The sequence below is a fragment of the Sminthopsis crassicaudata genome, chromosome 3 (assembly GCF_048593235.1).
Source record: "Sminthopsis crassicaudata isolate SCR6 chromosome 3, ASM4859323v1, whole genome shotgun sequence".
Lineage (NCBI taxonomy): Eukaryota > Metazoa > Chordata > Mammalia > Dasyuromorphia > Dasyuridae > Sminthopsis > Sminthopsis crassicaudata.
Genome location: NC_133619.1, coordinates 621,147,904 through 621,175,776, shown reverse-complemented (window position 1 = coordinate 621,175,776; position 27,873 = coordinate 621,147,904). Strand labels below are relative to the sequence as shown.

The following is a 27,873-nucleotide window of genomic DNA, read 5'->3' as shown; positions in this document are numbered from 1 at the left end:
GAGAATATGGCCTGGGATCTTTCTTTGTGAACCAAAACAGCTATTGGATAATTCTATCATACTTTAAAATATATCTTCTGTGATATCTATTTTTCACTCTAGATGGGAGATTCTTAACCTTTTTTTGTGTTATCAATCCCTTTGGCGGTGTGACAGAGTCTGAGGATTTCTTTTCAGAATGTCTGTGGCCTACATTCCTTCTTTGTTAGAAATTAATGAAAATATGTTTGTTTGTTTTTTTCAAATTCACAGGCAGGCACTTCCCACCCCCAAGACTCAGATTAAGAATCTAGAATTTAGAAAATTACAGTACCTCATCATCATCATCACTAATAAATATAGCATTGTACCATTTGCAAAGTGCTTTACAGATAGCTCATTTGAGGATTATTTAATCATCCCAACCCAGTAAGGTAGATGCCAGCAATCCCCATTTTTTTAGATGAGGAAAAAGAGGTTTCAATGAAATGACTTATCCAGGATCAGTATCACTAATCAGTGTCTAAATTTGAACTTGCATTTTTCTGATGAGGATCCAGTACTCTAATCAGTTTATATTTCCCATTAGTTTCAGATAAAACCAAATGGTAAGGTTTCATTGATGACATACAGACTTTAGGAAGGGAATATGCTTTTCTGATTTTTATAAAAAACTAAGAAAGTAAATTTGTGAATCATGAAAACTGCTTTATATTAAAGACAGCTTTTCTTCCATATTTTAGTCCTGTTTTATTGCATGTTAAGTCTCTGATCTGCCGACATGCTGACTGAGGTAGCACTGTGGAGTGTCTGGTGTTTAGCTCTAACTACTGATCGTTTCTGAGTTGTGATCCTACAAAGTCATTTAACTTTTGTGGGCCTCAGACCACTGCTAAGATGGAAATATCCATTTACTCTTCTGTTGAATCATGGAGGCAGTTTTCTACATAGATATAATAATAGCCCTTTAACTAGAACTCAATTTGGAACATTTTATAGAAACTTGGCTGTGATAACTCAAGTCTGAAGCCAGCTTCTAATTGTGGAACCCTGGGCATGTTACTCTACCTTTATCACTCAGTTTTCTCATCTGCAAAATAAGAACAATACAGCACCTACCTTCCAGGGTTGTGAAGATCAAATGAAATATTTGTAAAGTGCTTAGTAGAGGTCCTGACATGTAGATGTTATAAAAATCTTAGCTATTATGGTAACTCAACCAAGCTTATTGTAGAAATATTTTCTGTACTTGATGAATGAACAGGAAAACATCTACTATCACCATCCTAACATCAAAGGACCCAGTATATCAATTGTAGGGCACACAACATTTTAAAACACTTTAGGTTTTAAAGCACTTTGCCCTATCATATGCATTATCATGTTGGAACCAAACAATAGCATTGTTAGGCAGGAATATGTTTTATCCTCATTTTATATTTATAGGAATTGATCTTTAAAGAATTGTAAGCAACCTTCTCACAATCAGTTGTGATTGCTCCCAAATTCAGGTCTTCTTGCTGCCTGTTGTTCTCTCTGCTATATTATACTGCATACCCCCACCATCATCATAAAATGATTTTTTGTTTGTAGAGCTATATAGTCTTATCTCCTGATAATTGTTACTTTCACTAACCAAAGAAAAAAGAATCAAGAATGCTTGTAACTAGTAATATGTGTTCAACCACATATCCCATTTTAAAACTCTTTCCTTTTCTGCCCGCCATTGTCATGGGGAGCCTTAGGATGAAAGCTAGCTTCCTTAACCCTCCCTCACTCCAACAGCCCAACCCTGAAATTCTCTGGACTTTAAAAGAATCTCCAATAATGAACCACTCCTATGAAGCCCTAGAAAACAGGAAGGTTCTGGGCAGTGCTACTTTTGGAATGCTATTGTTACACATTTTCTCAGGAGGGTCTTTCTTATCTAACCTTGTTTTTGCTTTTACAAAATGTATTTAGATTAATGAAAAGGTAGTACTTTTTTTTAGACTACCCCAATATTCTGAAAATTAGCTATCTTCTAAAAGGAAATTGGTTAAAATCTATTCTCAATATTAGAAATGTGAACAATCAGAATAAACGAATTTCTCATTCTGCTGCATTACATATTTTAGATCTTCTATTTTAATGCAAATAGAGTTGTGTTTTTTTTTTCAGTAGACTGTTTTTATACTTGTTATATTCCACATAGTGGTTATGAGAAACACACTTAAATTAAAGACATTACTTCCCATCCATTCTAGAAAATGATCTGTTCTTTGCTCTGAGATTTAGGTGGAGGAACAGGAATTTAAAATGTGTGTGTGAAATGTGTGTGTGTGTGTGTGTGTGTGTGTGTGTGTGTGTGTGTGTGTGTTGTTATCTCTGCCTTTGATAATATTTCTTTCACTCTGGCTCCATCTAAAAAATGAATTTTTGACTTCACAAATTTGAATTCACTAATGTATTTTACTGTATTTCACAAAACTGAATGCAATGAAATCTCTTTTATTCCTTTAAAGTATTTTGAAGAACAGATTATCTCAAAATTTATGGCCAAGTAATGTACATCTAGTGCTTAGTAAACCCTAAAGCACTTATTGATATAGCTATTATTAATATTAGTTTACAAGGGTAAAAAGTCTGGTATGTGGCACAATTGGATAGAGCCTCAGACCTGGAACACCTAAGTTCAGATCCAGCTTCAGATATTCACTATCTGTTTGGTTCTGGGCCAGTCACTTAACTGTCTGCCTCAGTTTTCTCTTCTTTAAAATGGGGATAATAGTAGTACTGCCCACCTTCCCAGGTTATTGTGAGGATAAAATGAATTGATATTATAAAACCCTTTGCAACTCTTAAAATACAATGTAAATGCTAGCTATTATTATTCCAGTGTGGTTAATAATATAATCTTTCTCATAATAAGTAAATGAATTGTATACATTATTTTAGTTCTTAAAATGTTCCTGTGAAAATCTAGATTTGTAAATTTTATACTCTTCTACATATAGAAGCCATATGGGTGACCATTCTGACCTTAAAATGTAAAAGGACTTAATGTCTATAACTTTTATTTTCCCCATTAGAGGAATATTTAATTAAAATGGTTTTAGTAAATAAGGAGTGATAGTGATGTGTTTCCAGTGTTATTTTATTCTTCGAAAAAATATATTATAGTCCATTTTAGATCAGTTAATATTTTATGGGCACTATTCCTCTGCCCACTCTACGAGCCTCTCCCCTGCTACTGCCAATTTCATTTCCCCAATTTTAGAAGTCCTTAGATCTTTGAGGATACTGAAAGAAATTGTTACATTTCTTTGGAGTTACCACCAGGAGAATACCTTATATTGGTTTTTTCCTACTGTTTTGTACTTCTTAAGTTTTTCCTCTGAACTTTGCTTCCATCTCCAGTCTGTCTTTCATTACTCCCTCTTTTTCTTTGTTCTCCCTACATCTCCTATAATTTCTCTTTATGTCTATTCCAATTCTCTGGTTTTCTTTTTCCACCCCATCCCTCCATACACACACACTCTCTCTCTCTCCTACATGGTATCTCCTTTCTCTTCCTTCAGGATTATGAAAGTAAATTGCAGGCGCTACAGAAGCAGGTTGAGACCCGTTCACTTACTGCTGAAACCACTGAGGAGGAAGAGGAAGAGGAAGAAGGTAAATTCTTTAGATAAAAAGCTCTCATGAGTATAAATTTTGACTAGTTCATTTTTCGTTGGTTATTAGTTATCTGTTCCATCACAGCCTCCTAGATAGAGAGTAGAAGGGATTTTTGAGGCCATCAAAGCCAGTTCTTGATTATGCATGAAGTAAGTAAGACAGAGAGATGTGACTTCCCACTAGGAAATGTCTGGGGTGGCATTTGAGCTTTGTTCATTCCAATATCCTCCCCATTCTGCTGATCTGCCTTTCACTAATGGTGTACACAGTGTTCTCCATGGCCATCCCTGCTTTTGTTTGCCATGTCATTGAGCCAGGTAGTGATTTAATGGACCTTCTTTTCTGGAAATTAAAACTGCATTTTTTGAGGGAGCTTTTAGTTGATTCTGGTAATAGTCACAACTTCTTTGAGTCCCTGAATACTGCCTTTCTACATAATTAGCACCATTCATTCATATCATGGCATGAGAGAGTAGGAAAACGGCAGTACTCTTTACATAGAATTCTGTTAAGTTCATTATGGTAAATGCACTTTAGTCACCACTTAGGATGACTTCTAGATTTCTTTTTTAGTGTTTTGTAATACATCCCTTACCTAGAAATGGGAGGAGATAATAAGCCTCAATTTATATTGTGCTTTACACTTTAATAAAAAAATCATTTCCCACAATGACCCCTGTAACGTACAAATAATCTCTAATGAGAAAACCAGAGTTGAGAACTTAAATGACTTTTCCTTGGTGACAGGCTGGCAAGTGCCCAAGTAAAGGCACTGAATTCAAGTGTATAGATGCCAGATCCAGTGCTTTCCAGGGTAACATGCTCCTGGCTCAGCCTTTCTTTGAATGGATCTCAGATAATTGCTAGTAGTGATTTCCCTGCTTTTTGAGACCCCTTGCCTAAGGTCAGCCTGAATGTCCCAGGTGTCATTTGCCTCAGTTTGCTCATCTATAAATATATATAAAAGGAGCTAGAGAAATAAATGACAAACCACTGCAGTGTCTCTGCCAGGAAAATCCCAAAGGGGTCACAAGTGAAACAAATGAACAAGAACAAAAACATTCTTTTTAATAGCACATTAGGAATATGTTAACTAGCTCTTTAAATTAATTATTTTAGATATTCTTAGTACATTTAAACTGTAAATACAAATATAAAGAATAATTAGTTGAACGCAAAATAGATAATTTTGATTATATTAAGCTAAAAAGTTTTTGTACAAACAAAACTAATGCAGACAAGATTAGAAGGGGCAATAAATTGGGAAAACATTTTTACATTCAAGGGTTCTGATTCCTAAAATATATAGAAAATTGACTCAAATTTTTAAGAATTCAAGCCATTCTCCAGTTGATGAATGGTCAAAGGATATGAACAGATAATTTTCTAGTCATATGAAAAAGTGTTCTAAATCACTATTGATCAAAGAAATGCAAATTAAAACAACTTTGAGATATCACTCTATACCTCTCAGATTGGCTAAAATGTCAGGAAAAGATAATGATGAATGTTGGAGGGGATGTGGGAAAACTGGGACACTGACACATTGTTGGTGGAACTGTGAACAGATCAGTCATTCTGGAGAGCAATTTGAAACTATGCTCAAAGAGTTATCAAACTGTGCATATCCTTTGACCTAGCAGTGTTTCTACCGGCTTGTATCCTAAAGAGATCATAAAGGAGAGAAAGAGACCCACATGTGCCAAAATGTCTGTGGCAGCCCTTTTTTAGTGGCAAGAAACTGGAAACTGAATGGATGCCCATTAATTGGAGAATGGCTGAATAAGCTATGGTATATGAATGTTATGGGATATTATTGTTCTGTAAGAAACGATCAGCAGAATGATTTCAGAGAGGCCTGGAGAGATTTCTAGGAACTGGTGCTGAGTGAAGTGAGTAGAACTAGGAGATCATTGTACACGGCAACAACAAGATTATACTATGATTAGTTCTGATGGACATGGCTCTTTGCAACAATGAGATGATTCAGGCCTGTTCCACTGTGATGAAGAGAGCCATCTACACCCAGAGAGTTTACATCATAGCATTTCACTGTTTTTGAATTTTATTTTCATTCTCATTTCTTTTTTTATGTTTTGATCTGATTTTTCTTGTGCAGCAAGATAATTTTATAAATATGTATGCCTATTTTGGATTTAACATATATTTTTACCATGTTTAACATGTATTGGATTACATGCCATCTAGGGAGGTGCGGGGTAGGAGGAAGAGGGTGAAAAATTGGAACACAAGGTTTTTCAAAGGTCAATATTGAAAAAATTATCCTTGCATATGTTTTGAAAATCAAAACTTCAATAAAAAAGAATAATTAGTAAACTTACTGAATTTTATGTAAACAACTTTAGAGAAGAAAAATATATAATTTACTATTTCAGTTTTTTTTTAATCATCATTAAACTTACTGATTCTGATTTGTTTATTGGTTTTCTCTCCCTCATCCCTTCTTTCTCCCAAGTCCCCTGGACACAACATGAATTTGAGCTGGCACAGTGGGCATTTCGGAAATGGAAATTTCACCAATTTACCTCCTTAAGAGATCTGCTCTGGGGAAATGCAGTTTACCTGAAGGAAGCCAATGCTATCAGCGTAGAGTTGAAGAAGAAGGTATGGAGTATGTTGGAATCACTCAGCAACGTTTGCTATATCCCAGATGCCTTCTTTCAGCCTGTAACACAAATAACTTTTTTTTTTGATTCATTTGCATATTATTACAAAATACATACATATGAAAAAGTGTTCTAAATCACTATTGATCAAAGAAATGCAAATTAAAACAACTTTGAGATATCACTCTATACCTCTCAGATTGGCTAAAATAAGTTTAATAATAATAATTTAATAATTTAATAGTTTAAGTTTAATAATAATTTTCAATTTAGAAAGGACCTTACAAGTCATCTAGTCTAGCTGCTTCACATTGCAATTGAGAAAACTGTGTTAATTAGTAGTAAAGAAATATAATAACTAAAAAAATCTTTTATAGAAGTCCATTTACCATATTGACCTCTTGTTTCCCACAGATAAATTGATTCATTACTAAGTCCTGTGACCCTTGTCAGCAACTTTTTCCTCTCTTTAAATATCATTAGTACAAGTCCATCTGTATTTTAATCTAAAATCTATGAGTTGACCTTGTCTTCTATAGGTCTTTTTCTGCCAAAAATAACATGATACAGTTCATTAGTACTGCTGTTACATTCTCATACTTTGAGTTGAAAGAAAATTGTACTTGGTTCCAAGTTAAGGTTTCAGATGTCCTATAAAAGAAAACAGGCTTATCTTGGAAAACTTATGTTATTCCCAATGATTAGCCTCTAAAGTAGAAAACTTGAGATTAGGAAAATATATTTTCTCATCATTCATTAACAGTTTGAATACTTATTTTAGCCTCAATCTATTCCCATATTAGGAAAGTTTTAAAAGCCTTACCCTTCTGTCTATCCTTCCAGATATCATTTAGAAAACCTTTTCAGGAAATATTAAATAAAGGCCAATATTATCCTTAATTTTTAAGTGGTATTTCCTCTCAATTCAGGTGCAGTTCCAGTTTGTTCTGCTGACTGACACACTCTACTCCCCTTTGCCACCTGAGCTGCTGCCCCCTGAGATGGAGAAAACTCAGGATGATAGACCTTTCCCTCGTACAGTTGTGGCTGTGGAAGTGCAGGATCTGAAAAATGGAGCAACACATTATTGGTCTTTGGAAAAACTGAAGTATGAAAACCCTATAGAAGGAATATTGTTTTGGAAATTGATAAATTTAGAAATAACAGTGGGATAATCCAACTATTCATATTTTTCAAATTAATACCTTGGAAACCACTTTCTTCTCTTAATCATTTCTTTCCTCCAGAATATTTTGACTTCCTTGTCTTTCTGAAATTACCTTCCAACATTTGTATCTGTTTTTAAACATCATACCTTTAGTTTTCAAAGATCTTTGCACAGTTTTTACAAAGCATAATTTAAATTTACCCTCTAAAGGAAAGCTGTTTTTAAAGTCTTTTCCATGTTGCTTGTACACATGCAGTATTTCTGACATCACTGGGGACTTCATTTTTTTTAACCTTTCCCACAGTCTGACCTTAAGGAGTGAAGGTCAGTGATAAACGGAAAAAACCTATGCATTTGGTTAAGATGAGAAGATCTCTTAATTCAGTACTACTGAAGTATGCTTATATATATGTGAAAACTGGAACACATTTCTGTTGTGGATTGTTAAGCCTATGAAACAGGTAGCCAAACTGGGTACTGATGGCCCTTTCTCTACATTTATACATATTTTTGAAAAATAAATATTCTTGCTTATGGACCATTTGTTTTTTGCATTGACTCATTTTTTAAAAATGTTAAGTTACAGACTTACTATCAATAAAAATATATGAAATAGAAGTCAAAATCTCCCTCCTTCCTTCCCTACCATATGTAGGGAGATATAATTACTATCAATATAGAAATAATTCTTGTTCTGCTGATGTCACACAGTGTTATCTCCTAAAGAGCTTTCATTATTTTACATGCTTTATTTTTATGGCTTTGTAATATTCTGTTTCTATTGTTGTACCACAATTTATTTATCTACTCTCCTAATTGATTTTTGTTTTCAGTTTTTTACTATTACAAATAGAGTAGCTGTGAGTTTGTTTGCAAGGATAGGTCCTTTTCCCTTCTTTTTATGATAATTCTGGTTACATTCCTAAAACTAGAATTATTAAGTTAAAAAGTATGATAAGGCTTTTTGCCCTTATTGAATGTTTCTCTATTGCTTTCCAAAATATTTGTCAAGACCTCCTGTCACACTTAGAGTACTGACTTATAAGATGTGCTCTTTTATAAATAGGACACCGTACTAGTAGCAATTTGTCATTACTGAGTTGAACTCAATAATCCAATTCAACAAGCCTTTGTTAAGAACCAGCTAAGAACCAGGTATGGGCAGTAGAAATGCAAAGGTGGGGGGGAAAAAAAAGCAATCCTTAATCTCAAGAGCTTCAGTTCTACAGGGGAATATCAACAAACACAGTATTATGTCTATTTTAGAGACAGTAGTTTCGCAGCCTCTTATTAATAATTTATCTGCTTTGTAGACAAAGGCTGGAACTGATGCGAGAGATGTATGACAGAGCTGGAGAAATGGCTTCCAATGCCCAGGATGATGGAGAGGCAACAATGACAGGAAGTGACCCATTTTATGATCGGTTCCATTGGTTCAAACTGGTAGGAAGGTATGTATTTATTGTCTTGGCTAACTTTAGTTATTAACACATGTGACTTTCGTCTTGATCAGTGGTATGTTTTATATCCTTAGGCTTTCATTCAATGCCTTACTTTTCTCTTCATATAGTAGCTAGTATCAGGACTTGATGAAAACAAACTCAAAGGCTTCTTTATGTTTAGAATTTTATTGAGAATCAAGGAAACATTAACAAACTTTATAGCCTTGAGATTAGTGAATTAAATTCTTTTCAGTGGTAACTGGTTTGCTTTTACTCTTGTTCAGAATTTGAGTTGTGTTTTAGTAGCACAAATAATGATTGAAAGGCATTTTCAAAACCATTAAAGAAATGGTAGAAGCATAGCATCCTCTAGAAATAAAATGTAACTTTTTTTAATTTACTACTCATACCATTTGTTGGTTTTTAAGAGTTAAAATTTGCCATAAATGTTACCCCTAACATATAAATGTTTTCTCTGAAATATCAGTTTGTCTATACCTGGTATTTTATGATGTATTGAACGAAGACGAAAAGCCTTTTCTTACTTTTTAATCTTTATTCTGAGCCTCTTCCTTTAGATTATTTAATGGATTAGGAGGAGTATGATTCTTTTTGCATATTGAATCATACAAATGCTTCTTGTAGCTCTGTAAATATACCCAGTATTTATCTGATCCTAGCCATGCATTTTCTTGCTTTCTCTTAATTTTAAGACCCACCTATTGTTTTACCTTTCTCAGTTGTCCTTTACCTGATTTTTTTGTTTTCACAATATTTATTTGATTTATTCTACAGCTGGTTCCCTCCTGATGGCACCCATTTCTTTCTGTTTAACCAAATATTCCTTTCTCCTTGGCTGTGTTAATCAACATGTTCCGTTACCTGATATCTAGCTCCCCTATTTTCCACGGCTGTGTGAATGAGCGCCTTGCTGACCGTACGCCTTCCCCCACTTTTTCCACGGCCGATTCCGACATCACTGAGCTGGCTGATGAGCAGCAAGATGAAATGGAGGACTTTGATGATGAGGCATTCGTGGATGACACTGGCTCTGACGCAGGGACGGAGGAGGGATCAGATCTCTTCAGTGATGGGCACGACCCGTTTTACGACCGATCCCCTTGGTTCATTTTAGTGGGAAGGTTGGTGAGGTTATTGTAAGAAAGGCAAAAAGGGACCAGCTCTTGTTATATAAGCATCTCTGTGCTACATGAATAAATTCAGAGTTAGTCATTCAAAATTCTTGTGTGCTCACTTCAAAGAATTAGGCTCTTAGAAAGTCTATATAATATATATGTAAACATAGCCACGGTTGGAGATCAAAATTATGAGGCCACAGACAGGATTCCTTTTTTTTTTTTTTCAAATATTCCCATATTAGTCATTTTGTACAACAAGACTTGTATAAAAGAAAAAAAGTGAAAGAAAATGAAAAATAACATACTTCAGTCTGTATTCAACTATTAGTTTTTTTCTCTGGAGGCGGATAATATGCTTCATCATTAGTCTTTTGGAACTGTCTTAGATCATTGCATTGCTGAGAATAGCTATGTCATTCACAGTTCTTCATTGAGTAATATTGCTATTTCTTTGTACAATATTCTCCTGGTTTTTGTTCACTTCGTTATGCATCAGTTTATGTAAGTCTTTCCAGGTTTTTCTGAAAGCATTCTGTTTGTCATTTCTTATAGCACAATAATATTCCATTACAATCATATATCACAGCTTGTCTAGCCATTGATGGGGGAACCTTGGATTTTCAATTCTCAGCCACCACAAAAATAGGTGCTATAAATATTTTTATATAAATAGGTCATTATCCCTTTTTTTGATGCACAGGCAGTATTTCACTGGAGCCCAGATAGTCTTTTTGGCACCATTTGCAGTATCTAAGAAAAATAAGAAATTACTTCAGGGATATTTATCAATAGAGAAGAAGGATACAGTAAAGGGAGAAAGATTGGATACTCTACATCAATCCAGAATTATAATGGTGTGGACAGCAATAAGTGTAGTAAATATGAAAACGGGAATAACATTCATTTTCCCTCTCAATAGAGAAAGCTAGAAATTAAAAGAGTTTTCTCTCTTTTGTGAATAAAATAAATACTTTTTATACAGAATCTCTCCTTGAGGAATTATCTGTGCATGTTCATCTTACAAGTCTGAAAGGATGACTTTTGGAGCTATTGCCCTAGGTCATTGTTTAGTACTACATGGTCACCCCATTTTTCTATGGTTTGTACATCTGTATGTTATAGAAGACTTCCTTTGCATGGACTCCATTCCTAACATTTTTATTTGTAACCATCCTTTCCATAATGAAGTGATTTCCTTCTAGACTCAGCACTGCATAACAGAAAGTCCTTATTGACCAGAAAATTTGCCCAGTATTATTGGGTATTAAAGCAGCCATGTAGTTGGCAGTGGAACCACTTTATATTTTGCTACTAACCAGTATTATCAATATTACATGGGAAAACCCTGTCATACTCTAAGAAAACAGCAGTTGGTATAATGTCATATGCTTAATGGAATTTATCAAGTGAATTGCTGATGATAATGATGCAAACTGGGAGAACAGCAGTTAGGTGGTTAAAAAAAGCCTTATATTAAAGATTATATGATCTTATCAGGCACCTATAAAGAGTGCTAGTTTTTGAACTTCGTTTAAATGTTAAGTGGAAATATTACTAGCAGTGTCTGATCTTCAGGGGAAATAGCTTTTTAAATTTGTTTCTGAAAATTAACCAATATAAAGTAGAGACATTATATGTGTTCTTAGTCACTTGTCATCTTTCCTGTTGGTTGTGTAGCTAAGAAAATAATTAGAATTTCAAAGAAACAAACAATGTTATGTGAGGTGAGAAATAGGCATAAAGAAAATAAACTTTAAAATCTTGTAAAGCCTATTATGACATAGATGTTCAGGATCTTAGCTGGTGGTAAACTTCATACTAAAAATATTGAAAGCAGCTGGAAGGAAGTACTATATCTGAGTTCCTTCATCTCAGGGATTCCTGTGCATTCCCTACAACTGCTAACTGGTTCTCCTATGTGCCATGTGCCATTCGAATGTATTAAATACAACATTATGGTGGAAAAAACACTGCCCTGAGAGTGGAGGTAAAAATTTTCTTTTCTCTCTCACTAATTTGTATGACAGTGGGCAAATGATATAACTTCTCTGACCCTTAGCTTTCTTGATTATTAGAGGTCAGCCTGCATTACTTCAAGCTGCCTTTGCGTTCACTCTGAGCAATGATGGGTCATTTCTCTACTAATAACAGCCAAATGGAAGGCTGCTACTTGGCAATACTGGAAGAGGCATCTTGGGTTACAACCCATTTCAAGGCAGAAATGTATTGACCCTTGAGAGATATGTGTTTTTTCCTTAATTGTAGGCAATTTCATTGATTACTATTCGTTTACTATGATGCAAATACTATTATATTTGATTTGAGTAGGTATAGAACAGTTGCTTTTGCTTGATTCCTTTGGCCATTAATAGAGTTAATTCTGTGCCTTCCCATTTGGGCACTGTTCCGGGCCTCATCTTTGAACTAATTTTGAAGCAGCTGGAGAAACCAAAAAGCAAGAAAGAAATCTCAGAAATCAGTAAAATGAGAAATAATCATCTTCTCTGTGTTTTTGCCCTGTGCTTGCTGTCTTTGAACAGAGACTCTATATGTAGATTAGACTTTTTGTTCATCTAGCATTGTATTTTGTCTTTAATAAATTGCTAAATGTCTTAGAAAAGTAATCTTCAAAAAAAAAAAAAAAAAGAAAAGTAATCTTCATCCATTTTTTTTCAAAATGTGAAGTCTTCATTGCATATATATCAGAGGAGTAGATTCCTTTTTTGCCTTTGTGATGATTCACAAGATTATATGTCCCTTCAAAGTTGAAAAATTACCCATGCATATGTTCTGTCAATAAAAAGCTATAATTAAAAAAAAAAAAAGAGTATATGTCCCTTTTAGGCTATAACTAAAAATACTGTTCAGTCTTAAATTTTCAATTTCTCGTGTTATTCTACTTGTAGCATTTGATTTTCAGCTTTGGCTGCCTTTTACTGGATCGTTGTATGAAAATAAAAAGAGCTTGTCCCTTTAGCCATCTCTTAAGATATATTGGGATATCATGAACCATTCAATAATATTTGGGACACAGTATTAAGTAATTAATGTTTCTGGGAAAGGGGGAGGTTTACAGTAAAGATGATTATAGTCTGCCTTTTTTAAATGATGAACAGTTATCCTGTATTTTTATAAAAATTACTAGTTGTGTGGAATTTCTTTAATGGTGTGAATTTTTTTTAATATTCATTTTATGTTCTGGTGTGCTTGTTCCATTTTAACTTGCCATTGTTTCATCTAATATGTGTTTTGCCTCCACCACCCCTCCTCCACTTTCAGTCTGCTTGGCCAAGGTTTAAGGGTACTCTATAATAAGATGATTGAAAAGTTCTTTTCTTTAAAATATTAGAAGAATTTGGTCTGTAGCCTTCATTTTTCACTAACGTGTTCCCTGAGACCAAAGAACTTCTGATATCCAGATTCCAGCTTCTAGGGGGCAGCTAGGTGGCTCAGTGGATAGATAGAGCACCGGCCTTGAATTCAGGAGGACCCGAGTTCATATCTGGTCTCAGACACTTAACACCAGCTGTGTGATCCTGGGCAAGTCACTGAACCCCAGCTCAGGAAAAACAAAAAACAAAACAAAAACAAAACAGATTCCAGCTTCTTAAACTATGGGTCATGACTTCATATGGGGTCTCATCACTGAATATGGGTGGTTCCAAAATTATGATTATCACAAAATATTTAATTTGTATACCTTGTTTTATCTACCTATATATTTGAGGTCACTTGAAATTTCTTGGGCACTAAGGTGTCATGAGTGAAAAAAATTTAAGAAGCCCTGATATAGATGGTATGTTCACAGTAACTGCAGTCACAACTGCTTTTATGCCCGTGCTCAGAGATATGCCACTATAGAGATTCCAGGTGTCTTTAATCAGAAGCCATCTTTACAAAGTCACTGTGAGGCAGATTCATGTTTTTAAAGGAGACATTACCATTAGTAGCAAAAGATGATGGGTACTAAAGAAGGACCTTATCTTGTGTGACTTTGTAGTCATGTTCATTAGCCCATCTGAGAGGTGATCTTCCTTTTTCAAAGGGTGGGATTTCAATTTTTAGATGATCATTTTTTAAGGTTGGAATAATGTTAAAGGTTCCTGCCTGTTCTACAATTATATGTTTTCATGTCATTCATAAAGTACAGCCTTTAACCATGTAGACTCAGTACCTTTGTCCTTCTTTTCTATAATGAGGCCTACTATCATTTATATACCCTCCCAAATGAGATTAAGAGAAAGGACAGGGCTGAAGTCTTTTATCCAGATAAAGAATCAGGGCATACTGCATACTCTTTTGGAGGTATATTTTGTCTTTCATTCTTGTGAGTGAAAAAAAACAAAAACAAAAAAACATAATTCAGTACCCAGTTAAAACAGATTTTAAATTGCATTGACTTTTTAATAAGTAATCTGTAGTTGCTAATTTTGTGTGAAATTATCTTCAAAAGACCTAGGATTTAATCTAACTTTTTTTTTTGAGGTTATTTTAAATTATACCACAGAGTTAAATACTCCCTATTTTAATAATGCCTGTACTTTGGAGCAGACTGAAAATATTTTCTATTTTGTTGTAGATTTATAGTTCTTTTGTTGTTTATGTACATTTGTTTCATTTGTAGTTTTAAAGCTTTAGTAACCTTTTCTTTTTCTGTAATATAGTTTGCTTTCTTTTATCATTTTAATTGTTTAGATATTTTGTAATTGAAATTTCTATACCCATTTTGTGTGGGGGAGGGGGGAGGTTGCCTTTGTTTCCAATTTATTTATTCCAGGGTCTAAAGGACAGATTAGAGAATTATGTTTCATATGAAGTAATTATTTAATTTCTTAGATGTTTATTGCTTTTCTTTTATATCAGAAGACCAATGTATGCTAGGTGAAAGCAATGGACTGTCTCCTGTTTGTTGATCCAAACTAATATCTGAAGCTTTGAGTTGATATTAGACTTGTTTTTTTTTTTTAGTTGCATCAACCAAAGCTTTTTTAAAATAAAAATAATTTTTACTAATTAATTGAAAAGGAGAGAAGCCAAATGTGAGAGGACTCTAGTTAATTTATAATATTAAAAATCAGGTCTCAAAAAAAAAATCAGGTCTGTAATTTTACATTTTAATCCCCACACAGGATTATTTTATTTCCTGATAATTTAGAGAGTATGGGGGGAGAGATAGACAGAAATAGCATGTGTATATTTATATACACATAGAAACATACACACATTCCCATGAGAAGTAGCTTTTTAGTTCTTTGTGGTAATTTTATCTTGATGCTCTCCCAACGTCTCCCCAAACTATTTTATTCAGAAAATGATGATGGTACAGGCTTTCTGCCACTGTATCTGTTTCTTCTATATGCCACTTTTCTTTCCTGATAGAAATTCTTTTTTATAACATAAATTCTTTATCATAATGCTAATAGACATTGTTTTGAGTAATATCAGTTTCTTGAGCTGTACTTTGAGTCTCAGCCACATTTCTTTGTCTTTTATGTCTCTGCTTTTTGTTGTAACCATTGGGGTTGGGTCGGGAATACAACAAATCATCTAATGCCATTACTTGTGCATAAAGTCCAATAAGTTCATAAATTGATTTTTTTCTCTTAACAAACTTTATAGAATTCATTTAGCTCTCAGTTGTCAATCATCCACCTGTTTTAATTGAGAAAGAAAATAATGATGTAGTTCAGTCTTTGCCAAAGTTTTGCCAAGAACTTGATTGTATTCATGTGAGCAATTGTCCTATTAGAAGCTATTTAGAAGCAACCTAACAGTGCAGTATAGTCTAAGAGGGAACCTTGTTAAATAAATTAAAAAAAAAAAAGTCAGCAAGAGACTTCGTGAAGATTCCATGAATCCAAATGCTGGATTTTCTCTGTAGTCAAGGCTATAATGTCTGTCTTTCTACTTCTGTGACTAGGGCATTTGTATACCTGAGTAACCTGTTATACCCAGTACCCCTGATTCATAGAGTGGCTATTGTCAGTGAGAAGGGAGAAGTTCGGGGATTTCTGCGTGTGGCAGTACAAGCTATTGCAGGTAAGTAAATGCCATTTCATAAAACAGCTTTATATTTTCTGATTTGATATTTAGCAAAAAATCGTTACAGTCATCACTGTTATTATTTGTTTACATTTTCAGATATCTTTGTTTCTTTAAAAAAAAAATGGTTCTTCATGAAAAATATTTTCTCCATGAAATTTCCAGTGGCTCACCATATTTGTGTATGGACCTTAGATTTATAAAGGGTATGCAAACAAAATTCAGTTTCTCCCAAATTGCAGAGTATGGTCCCAGTGACAGATTACAGTCTATCTATATATAACAAGAGAGATCCACATCATAAAGTTGGCCCCTAGGTCCTAGCATCCTGTCAAGGTCCTGTCTAATATGACAACAGATCAGAAACAGAACAGAAGGCACAATGGCCTTTGATCAGAGTATCATAAATTTAGAGCTCAAAGAATGGTCATATAGAAATAGAGGAGGAGGCAGAGGGGGCTGCCAGTTATGCAGTTTTTAGACCACATGCAAATAGTCATTTAATTTTCAGTACCCTAAATGTGAAATCTCTATCCCACAATCAAAGAGTCTGTACAATACTGAAACACCCAAACCATTAATGCATTAAGATATTTGTCATATAAATGATATCATCAGGCATAAAGAAACTGAAGTTAAATGGAAGGGTTATCCACAGGTTAATCTTATAGATGAATAAGTAATGGAACTGCAGGAATTGTCTTCATTATGTATCTAGAGAAAATAAGAAAATTTTCATGGGATATTTGAGCTCAAAAAAAAAACACACTACCATTGAATAATTACAGTTTGTTTGTTGTAGAGATTGAAATTGAAAAAATATAAGAGCTCAATAAAGTCCTCCAAAGTGTTACAGTGGAGAGAACATAGGGTCTGAAGAAAGGAAAACCTGAGTTCAAATCCAATCTTAGACACTTATTAGCTGTATTACCCTGGGCAAGTCACTTAACCCTCTTTGCCTCAGTTTCCTCATACATAGAATGAGCTAGAGAAGGAAATATCTTTACTAAGGTCACGAAGAGTCAGAAAAAGCTGAAATAACTGAAAAGTAACAAACCCCTCCAAAGCAATTCATTGTATACTTTAATACTTTTAGTTTGAAGGTAACACTGGGGGAAAACATTTTAAAATACTAGGAAAAATGATTTGGCATTTTAAAAGATTAATTATGATAAGAGGTTTGTAAATGATTCGGAAGCCTCATACACATATTCTGAAAGTTTTTTTCAATAAGAAAGCTAAAAAGGAATTGGATAGTGAGGAGACACCAAAAATCTTGACAAAAATTGAAATCGAATATATCTTGATAGCAACAAGCTGTGACCATTGTGGGAGCCATTTTCAGAATCAATTTCTTGTGTGCCTTTGGATTAACAGTGGTTTATAGCAAAATTCATCATCACTACCTGATTAGAATAAAGGATAAAATTGAGATGATACTGTATACCATTACAATTGTTCCCATTCAACCACTAGTTTTGGACTCTGAAAAATAGGAAACATTTAATAGTAAAGGTAAAGGTGGTAGGGGACATGAGTCTATTGATGGCTTACCATTTAAAATCCAATTAAGGCCAGCCATCTGAAAAGTGTTTCTAAATGAAACTAGAAGGATGATGATGAACTGACATAAGGTGGAATAGGTTTATCAGATTTACAATGACCTCTTCTCATCATTAATAATAGTGGTACCAGACAATTATACTATATCAATCTGTTACAATTCTCCAGTGTTGTAGTAAAATAACTAAACCATAGAAATATGTTTTTTTTATGTGAAGCTGAAAGCACAGTAGCCTTTGCTTAAGATTATGTAGTCTTCCAAAAAAAAGTAAAGGCTTAAGGATACAGGTGTGGTGTTTTCATTACTTATGAATAACTGAGGGAGCAGGCTTCAAATCAGAAAGGCATAGCTGCCCCTCCCTGACTCCCTAAAAAGAGGTGGTTTTAGAATGAGATTTGGCTTTCTGGATACTTGCTTATATAGGAATTATGGGAAGTATTTACCTGGAATCTAATTAGAATGTCCTTTAATTGAAAAGGAAGAAGAAAGCACATCTGCCTGCTTGTACACTAGTACAGGCACACGCTCACCCACGCTTTAGAAAATAGCTGCAGTAAATTACTCTCCATCTGCTGCTTTCATACCTTCTCCAGGTCCTCCTGCCTAAATCCATTAATAATTTGTTATCTATTCTCTACTGGGTCCCTGCTGCCTTTTATTCTTCCCTAATTGAATCTCTGTGCTCTTCCAAACCTTCACTTCCTTCCTTTGGTCTTCTATATCATTCCCTCTCCAATTCTCTTTTTTTGAGGAACTTCCCTTTTTGTTTTCTAAGACATTAGAGGTTTTTAAACTAGGAACTTTTTCTTCTAAATTTTATCACTTAAAACCATCTCTGATGAAAGATGGCTATTCCTTTCACCAAGGCCTCTACTTTTATATCTGATCCTATTTCTTCCTATACCTTTGGCAGATTACTTTTATAAAAGAGTACCAAAATAGCTACTGTTGTGAGTGTCTGGATCACAGCTCATTTATAACTGACCTCAGGGACTGATACTTAAGCAGAAAGAATCAGAGTTTCAAGGCATATGAGGGGATAAAGGTCGTGAGTGAAACAGCCCTTCTGCCTAGGAGAATTATGTACAACATTCACACTTATGTAAGCTGAGATTATAGATTTACCTTAGCAACAGTAGAATTGCTCATATAATGAAAGTAAGTGCTCTCATGCCTGGGTAATAAATACATTAGTTTGTCAATCTTGAAAATGACATTAGTTTCTTAGTGACAACTATTTGATCCCTGTGTTGTTCCTGAATGACTATTTCATTTCCAACTAGATACTTTTTTAAAAAAAAATTAACTGTCTATTAAAAATCTTTTGGGAATAATTTGTCTCTTGGTTGACAGATTTGGCAAAGAGACCAAAATCAAATGGCCTATATGACTCAGCTCTCTTCTGGACTAGATGAGTTTCTCAGTAATTTGTCAAGTCACTGGGTTAGAGCATCTGTCCCAGAGTCAAAAGGATTTGAGTTAAATCCAGCCTCAGATATTTAACTTGCTGTGGAGACTCTAGGCAAGTCAATCAACCCTGATTACTTTCAAAGAATAATAAGTCATCAATCATGAAAACACTACATGCAAAGCATCATAAAAAGTATGAGAATACAAAGGTAAACAATAATATTCCTTGCTCTCAAGAAACCCAGGTAGAATTTAATTCATTCACATCAATTTGTGTGTAGCCTATAAAGATCTAACTAGAGTAAATAGACATTGCCCATAGGAGTAATTAAAACTCAGAATGAGCTGAGGTAGCAAAGAAAGCCAAGTATGACAAAAGTCATTTGTTTTTTAGTTATGAGGAGAAGAAAAAAAAATCAAAGAAGAGCTAGGGACTACTTACTGAATAGGAAGAAAGTAATAGATAGTAAAGAAACATAGAGGTACTCAACTCAAAGTTTCTGTTTTCCCTACCTTGGAGAATGGTATTTTGAATGGAAAAGAAAATATGATAATAGAGGGAACCTAGCTCACCTAGGAATGTTCAGATCACTTGGCTCAGATGAATTACATCCTGGGGTACAGAGAAATGTATTATATAATTTCTGAGCCATTATCAGTTGTTGTTGAAAGGTCATGGAAAATTTGAAAGAAAATGAAACCATTGGATAAGGGATAAATGTCCCAATTTGGGAGGAGAGGAGGGAAAGAAAAGAAGGGAATCTTTGTGGACCAGTAAACTTGACTTTGAGTCTTGAAAATTTTCTAGGATTGTTTTTGTTTTTGTGTTTCGCTGAGGCAATTGGGATTAAGTGGCTTGCCCACAGCCACACAGCCAGGAAGCATTAATTGTCTGAGGCTAGATTTGAATTCAGGTCAGGAGGACTGATCTAGTGCTCTACCACAGTGCCACCTAGCTGCCCCTAGAATGTATTCTTAATGAGTTGGCTAGTTAACATTTGAAGGGGAAGTGTTTAATACAAACAGCCTACAGGTTTTGGGGTTTTTTTTGTTGTTGTTGTTTTATCAAGACCTGGTCAAATCATGTGAACCTCATTTCCTTTTTTGATAAGGTGGCTAAACTATGGTATAATGGTCAGAGTGCTGGACTTGAAACCAGGAAGACTCTGTCCATTCCTTTCTCTGCCATGTATGTGCCACTAAACTTCTTTAAACATAAAACAATTTGAGATACTTCTACCAACTGACTGCTTTTTATGAATTGTGCTGGTGTCTACCAGTGAAATTGTCCCTCTCTGACACTGACTGAAATGGAATAGTAGGGGAATGAAAAATGTTTTCTCTTGGTAAGAGTGACCTCACAAGGGATTTGATAAAATCACTGATGCTGATCTTATGGGCAAGGTGGAGACTTGTGGGCTAAACTGGACTACAGTTAAGTGAATTCAGGGGTGCTTGGCTAAAACCAGTCTAGTTAATAATTATTTTGTGTCACCCTGTGGAAGGTCTCTGATGGAGAAGATGGCTATGCTGTTTAACATTTTTATCATTGATTTAGACAAAATCGCTGAAGTATGTTTATTCATTTTTATTTTAAAATGTTATAAATATCAGTTGTTTTTGTCTTCCTCACTTCCTAATCCTCTACCCAAAAATTTATTATTTATTACAAAGAATAAAAAAAGAAAGTTAAAAAAAAAATTCTGTGAAACTAACCAACAAATTAACCAAGATGAACAGTATATGCAATATTATATACCCATAATTCCCAACATCTGCAAAAAAGGGAGGGAGGCATATTATAAAATCTCTTTCTGGGCTAGTTTGTTTGTTATTCTTACACAATGGGGAAGAGAAAAGGAATTAACATTTACATAGTACCTAAGTGATTTGGGCAAATTTTATCTCATTTGAGCCTCACTATTACATAGAGCCTGTTATAGATGAGGAAACTGAGACAGGCAGAGATTAAATGACCTAGGGTCACACAGCTAGTGAGTGCCTGATGGCAGATTTAAATTCATGGCTGTGCACTGTGCCACCTAGCTACCCTTACACCACATTCAGTCTTTTTCTTTCTATTTTACATTGTTGCAGTAATTTATATTTTCTTAATTTTATTTGTTTCTCTTTGCATTAGTTCATATAAGTCTGCCCATATTTCTCTGTTTTCTTTCTATTCATCATTTCTTATACTATAGTAATATTTTCTTATATTCATCCATCACAATTTGATTAGCTCTTTTCTAATATACTAGGAGTTACGTTGTTTCCAATTTTTTGCTACTACAAAAAATGCTATTACTGGTGTATATGAAATCTATTCTGTTTTTAACCTATTTGGAACATATGCCTAGTAATGGGGCTTCTGACTCAAAGGATATTGATATTTTAGTTACTTTCTTAGCATAATTACACATTGTTTTTATAAATTGTACAGCTCTGCCAAAGTTTAAAACTGACCACTCTTTGCAACTTCCTTTAGTATCTTTTGTCTTTATTAATTTTACTGGATGTAAAACAGAATTAGATTGATTTGCATCTCTTTACTGTAGTGATTTGGAGTAATATTCCATATCATATCTTTTGTATCAGATCTTTTTCAGAAATACCTGACACAGAGATTTTTCTCAATTGACCGCTTTTCTGCTTATCCTAGCTGCAGTGATTTTTTTCATGCAAAGCTTTTCAGTTCCTTAGCAGTTGAATTTTTTTTAATTGTCAGCTGTCATAGGGTCATAGATTTAGAGCTATCCGGGACTTTGGAAGCAGTCTACCCCAAATGCTTTTGATTTTTGGTTAAGGAAATTGAGGTCCAGACAAGTTAAGGAACTTGCTGAACGTTTCCAAGACAATAGAGTAGCAAAGCTGTGGTGATCGTGTTAGCACCCTGGACACCTCAGAATCAGCCGGAGTCAGGATAAGCAAAAGTCTTTATTCTTGGTCTCTAGCAGCAGAAGCCAAAGGGGGAATGGATGCATAGGATCTCTGTGGCTTCTCTCCCTCATCTCCTGCCCAGAGTCAGTCTGGCTAGTCTCTCTCCACCTCCTAGTCCCTCCCACAATTCTCTGTATATACCAAAGGAGTGGACCAGCACAGGATAGTGGGAAGGGCCATTTTCCAAGCATATTCTTATAAAGTATTGTCCAATCAGTAATTAGCCTTAAGTGCTTGATGTCCAACCTCAGTGCATTGACTTAAGGGTTTCAGCCCCTTAAATCTCCTGCTTTCAGGTCACGCTATCCCTGACTTCTCAGGGAGGTGAGAACTCCAAAAGGGAGGTGATCACGCCCTCCCTGACTTCTCAAGAAGGGAGGTGAAAGCACTAAAAAGGAGATAATCATGCCCTCCCTGACATCTCAGGAAGGGAGATGAAAAGCACTAAAGGGAAGTGGGGATTGCTAGTGGGTTTCTGGGCTGAAGGGTCTTATTAGAAACAGGAATGCACAAACCCATCAGCTTGTGTATTACACAAGCACATAGCAATAACGCACAAGCTATTAGTGATGACTCTCCCACAGCTAGGGCAGGCTGAATGTGTTGTAACAAACATGAATTGTACATGCAAGTAGTGATATAACAAACAATATAAATCAACATAGTGTTGTAAAAGATTTCCAGAAGTCCTAGAAGGAGGGTATGTAAACATCAGTCACACATATACCTTCTTTAGCAGCCAAGAGATAGTGCAAAACCAATCTATTGTCCGTTGCTTCACATGTCAGGGAATCCAATGGTCCCCACAAGTTTTTGAAGTCCTGCAATAGTCTTTTTATGTGTTAGGGAATCCAATGATTCCTGCAGATTTGGAAGTCCCACAATAGTCTTATCATGTCTCACAGAATCCACTCATTCCTGAGGGTTTTCAAGTCCTACAGCAGTCTTATCATGTCTCAGAGAATCCAAAGATTCCTGAGGGTTTTGAAGTCCAACAACAGTCTTAACATGTCTCAGAGAATCCAGTGATTTCTGAGGATTTTGAAGTCCAACAATTTTTGATATCCATGAGTCAAATACCATAAATGCCAGGCTCTTTCAGTGGTGGGCACAGTCAGCAACGGATCCACCTGATGTTTCTTGGGCTTCTTCGTTTTCAAGGGTCTGCTCTGTCTCTTTCCGATAGACAAGGCAAATACGGCTCGTTGGCACCCATCTGATTCCTTCTCCATCTGTAGAGATACAAGCAAACCCTCTCCCCCAAGCAGTTAACCTATCTGGTCCCTTCCATTCATCACTTTCTGGGTCTCTCCATATGACCTGGCAATTATCTAAAGACAGTGGAGCTGCTCACACTGGACACGGCCTTTCTGGTGGGATATAAAACCTGTCTGCCAGAGCCAGTGCATCTTTGTCAAAAATCAAGAAGTTAATAGTATAAAGAGCTAGATTTAGAAGTTCTCTAGGGTTATCTGTGGCTCCCCCTTTCTTTTGTTTTTGGAGGAGTGTCTTAATGTCTCTGTTTCTCCTCTCTACTATTGCCTGTTCTTGGGGATTAAAAGGTATGCCAGTAGTGTGTAAAATCTTATACTGTACACAAAAGTGTGTAAAATGTTTAGAAGTATATGCAGGTCCGTTATCTGTTTTTATTACTTGTGGCATACCCATAATTGCAAATGCTTATATAAGGAATTCAGTGAATACTCGGGCTGTCTCTTTTGCTGCTGATATTGCAAAAGTGAAAAAGTGTCTACTACAAGATAGATAAAAGACAGACGACCAAAAGATTTATAATGGGTCACATCCATTTGCCAAATTTCATTAGGTCTCAAACTACAAGGGTTCTTCCCTGGAGGGACTGTAGGAGCATGGAAAGGAATGCAAGCTGTACAGGCTTTTATTATGCTCCTAACTTCCTCTCTTGTTATTCCAAATTGTAAATGTAAAGCTCGAGCAGCCTGATGATATTTAAAATGAGATTCTTGGGCTTCTTGAAATAAAGGAATATTGGCCAACATGGTTAGAAGGCTATCTGTCTTTGAATTACCATCAAAAATAGGACCTGGAAGTCCACTATGAGAGTGTACATGCAAGATATAAATCTTACCTGAATGCTTTCTCACTTGCTCTTGAAGTTCCTTAAAGAGCTGATATATATTAGAGGCTACAAATTTTATTTGGGCTGTGGCAATTCTCTGTTCCAGGTATTATATTTATATTTCCTAGATAATAAATAAGAAATGAGTACATACAATTCATTCTGCTGAGTGGACTGAAAAGGAGTTCTGACTACTCTCTTTATAGTTAAGTCACAAGAGTATACAGCACAAATATTATGTTTGGATGCATCTGTAAAGATAGTTGATCCTTTAAGAGGAACTTTAGAAACCTTTTCTTCAAGAATGCATCTCCAATTATGCAATAGTATGGTTATCTTTAATGGAGACCCATGTGTAAAAATTGTCACCCCTTAACAAAGTGAGTTCCCTGTTTGTCTATTAAAATACTTACCCTATTTTCCTGGTCCCCAAGGGCTTCTTCAGTGAAATTAGGGTCCTTGGTTCCACGTTAGGCACCAAATGTGGTGACCACACACCCTGGACACCTCAGAATCAGTTGGAGTCAGGATAAGCAAAAGGCTTTATTCTTGGTCTCTAGTGGCAGAAGCCAAGGGGGAATGGATGTGTAGGATCTCTGCGACTGCACTCCCTTGTCTCCTGCCCAGAGTTAGTCTGGCTAGTCTCTCCCCACTTTGTAGTCCCTCCCACAATTCTCTGTATACATCAAACGATTGGGCCAGCACACAAAGCTGAAATTTAAACCTGGGCCTTCTGAATCCAAGTCCAGCAGACCTTTAACCACATAATGTTGCCTCTCTGACCTTGAATGATTAATAATTCTTCTCCTATGTAATTTATTTTGCTTATTACAAGATGGGGTTTTATGTGGATGAAGGAATGGGAAGAGTTGGGGTGGCAGTAATGGCAGCAACATGTTTTAGTGGATAGAATACAGTTTTAGAGTCATGAAGGCCTGGATACAAATTCTGCCCCTGTCACTTAAGTAACTACACTGGAAAAAGTAGGGAACTTCAAGGCTAAGGAACTTAGGGTTCTGATGAACTCAGACCTAGTCAGACCATGTCTGGAGTAATGTGCTTACTTTAAGTACCACAGAGTAAAAAGGAAATTAGGAAGGCAGAAAATATTTAGCCAGGATGGTTAGAATTGGTGGTGAATCTTCAGACCCTACTTGGAGGAAAACTGTTTAATTGCGATAACTAGGGATGTGAGCCTAGAATAGACTTTTGTGGAGTAAAATAGGGTGGGAGAGCACCTTCAAGCGCTGAAATACGAGTGAGTGCAAATTGTAAAGAGCCACATTCAAACTTTTGATTTCAGGAAAAAACTTCCCAGGAATTAGAACTATTCCAAAGTAGAATGAGCTTCCTCAGGAGGTGATGCCTTCCTGACATGTACAGGTCTAGCATTCAAGTATTACATGAATCCCCATTTGCTTATTACTCCACTAAAGCAGCTTATTTTATTGATAGTGTTTTTAAATCAGACTGTGGAGGGAATTCCCAAAATGTTTGATATAATGTAAAAACATTTCTATCTTGTGTATTATAAAAAATAAAGTAGTTGCTATATGGGAGGTGTTAAGTAGTGTAATACTATCACTATACAGTATTTATTACATCAGGAATCTATAATAGGACTGGTTTAAGATTCATAGTTCTTTGGAACTGGTTTAATTGTTATGAGTATTATAGTAATTCAACCCATTTGTCTGATTGCATTTTTTGCTTATTTATAGTCTTATTTGGACAAATAGATTAAAATGAATTAACTGAATTGTTTTACTTGAGTTGTTCCATCTCTATTCCTTGTTAGATCTTCTTAGATAGATCTAATGTTGTCCAGTTTTCAGAATTTCAACTGGCAAGACGTCAACAGTCTAATGATATTGTTCACTTTTAGCCCAAGAATTTAGTCTTTATTGAGCCCTACTTTGATTTTAGCCTTGGCTTACAATGTTGGATTTTTTCTTTTTTTTATTTCAACAGCTGATGAAGAAGCTCCCGATTATGGCTCTGGAATTCGGCAGTCAGGGACAGCTAAAATATCATTTGATAATGAATATTTTAATCAGGTAAGGCTTCAAATAAAATAGGAAGATTTGAGGTTGGGGGGTGTAGAAGAAAAATGTGGAAAGAAAGCTCTAGAAATTGGACCACAAATCCTACACTACTGTTGGCTGCAAAACAATTTATACATCCAATTCCTGGGAAGTTGTCAGAAAATTTTAACTTATTATTATTAGCCATTGTCATCAGCTTGGCATTGTCAAATCAATATTGATTCCAACCCTTATCAGTCTGCCTCCTTTTTCCATATCTTCCTCAAACAGAGGGGAGCTGTCTCTTACTGTCTTTTTTTGTTTATTTGTTTCAGATAGTTTTAAACAGGTATATTTTTTATTTTTTTGTTTTTTGTTTTTTTAATAATATTTTATTTTTCCAAATACACGCAAAGATAATTTTCAGCATTTACCAGGTACTTTTTTTTAAAGAAATAATTTTTGTTCTGAATTTTACATTTTAAAAAGTTACAGTATTACAACAAAACTATTTAAATTTTATTTTTTGTTTTTTTTTCTGAGGCAATTGGGGTTAATTGACTTTGCCCAGGGTCACACAGCTAGGAAATGTTAAGTGTCTGAGGCCAGATTTGAACTCACATCCTCCTGACTTCAGGGCCAGTGGTCTATCCACTATACCACTTAGCTGCCCCTCTATTTAAGATTTAAAAATTCAAGTAATACTTTTATAATTTCTAATCTCTTTAATCATGTATTTTTAAATACTGGTCCTTTTTTTCCCCCTGAGGCTGGGGTTAAGTGACTTGCCCAGGGTCACACAGTGTTAAGTGTCTGAGACCAATTTGAATTCAGGTCCTCCTGAATTCAAGGCTGGTGCTCTATCCACTGTGCCACCTAGCTGCCCCAAGACAAAATTTTTTTTAATAGTATTAGAATGCTAGGTCACTTGTGACTCTTTGCCTTATTTTCAGAATGATTTTTCTTCAGTTGCAATGACTCGCTCTGGATTGTCCCTTGAAGAACTAAGGATTGTAGAAGGGCAAGGTCAGAGTTCTGACATCATTACTCCTCCAGAAGAAATCATTCGTGGAAATGAGCCAGGTAAATGAAAAAAACATGTGATGGTGGGGAAGGGATGTTTCTTTCTTATTAGTAAAGGTAAGCATTCCAGAAGCTTCCTTTGATCAGGGTCAGACTAATTTCTTAAAGAAGAGTTGTATATAATATCAACCACACAATTGCCATTTCTTCCTCTCTAGACTTAAAGTCAGGCACTTTGCTGGATGGTAAAATGGTGATGGAAGGGTTTCCTGAAGAGGTTGGAGATCATCTGAAACTGGGCAGTGCATTCACTTTCCGTGTGACTGTATTACAGGCCAGTGGTATTCTCCCAGAATATGCGGACATCTTCTGCCAATTCAAGTAAGTAAAGCTGTTGAGGGTTTTTTTTTTTTTTATCTCTCTTCACAATTTGTCTTGTATAAGAAAAGTATACCCTAAAACAATGCTTTCTTTACACAGGACAGAAATGAGAACAAGAAATATAAAATTAATAGAATAAAATTAAGTTGTTGATATAATTTTCTTCTTATAGAGATTTGAATGTTTTCTCTTTTTGGCAATAATATTCTAATAGTTAAGCAGTCAACCTTTGTCAGAAGCATAGAACTGGATTGATTAGGAAGTTATTGTTAGAAGAGCCATCTCATGACACTTAGACACTGAAATAAGACAGTGGAGTCTGAAAACTGTGACCCATGCTTAGCTGTCACTGATAGCCATTTATTCCTTTATACTAAGTAAT

The 27,873-nt window shown here is 35.2% G+C and overlaps 1 protein-coding gene across 15 annotated transcripts in view; it reads left to right on the top strand.

Annotated features, from left to right (window-relative positions):
* KIF1B (kinesin family member 1B) overlaps positions 1 to 27,873 on the top strand; it is a 188,391-nt gene that overhangs the window by 117,126 nt on the left and 43,392 nt on the right. For 12 of the 15 annotated variants that reach the window (XM_074306312.1, XM_074306310.1, XM_074306306.1 and 9 more), the window contains 9 exons: positions 3,540 to 3,633; positions 6,113 to 6,261; positions 7,193 to 7,371; positions 8,745 to 8,882; positions 9,767 to 10,015; positions 15,933 to 16,051; positions 26,035 to 26,120; positions 27,041 to 27,170; positions 27,329 to 27,491. In XM_074306312.1, the coding sequence (XP_074162413.1) occupies positions 3,540 to 3,633; positions 6,113 to 6,261; positions 7,193 to 7,371; positions 8,745 to 8,882; positions 9,767 to 10,015; positions 15,933 to 16,051; positions 26,035 to 26,120; positions 27,041 to 27,170; positions 27,329 to 27,491 (1,307 nt within the window). The remainder of the gene's footprint in view (positions 1 to 3,539; positions 3,634 to 6,112; positions 6,262 to 7,192; positions 7,372 to 8,744; positions 8,883 to 9,766; positions 10,016 to 15,932; positions 16,052 to 26,034; positions 26,121 to 27,040; positions 27,171 to 27,328; positions 27,492 to 27,873) is intronic. The other 3 variants (XM_074306314.1, XM_074306316.1, XM_074306313.1) reach the window with 1 other exon arrangement.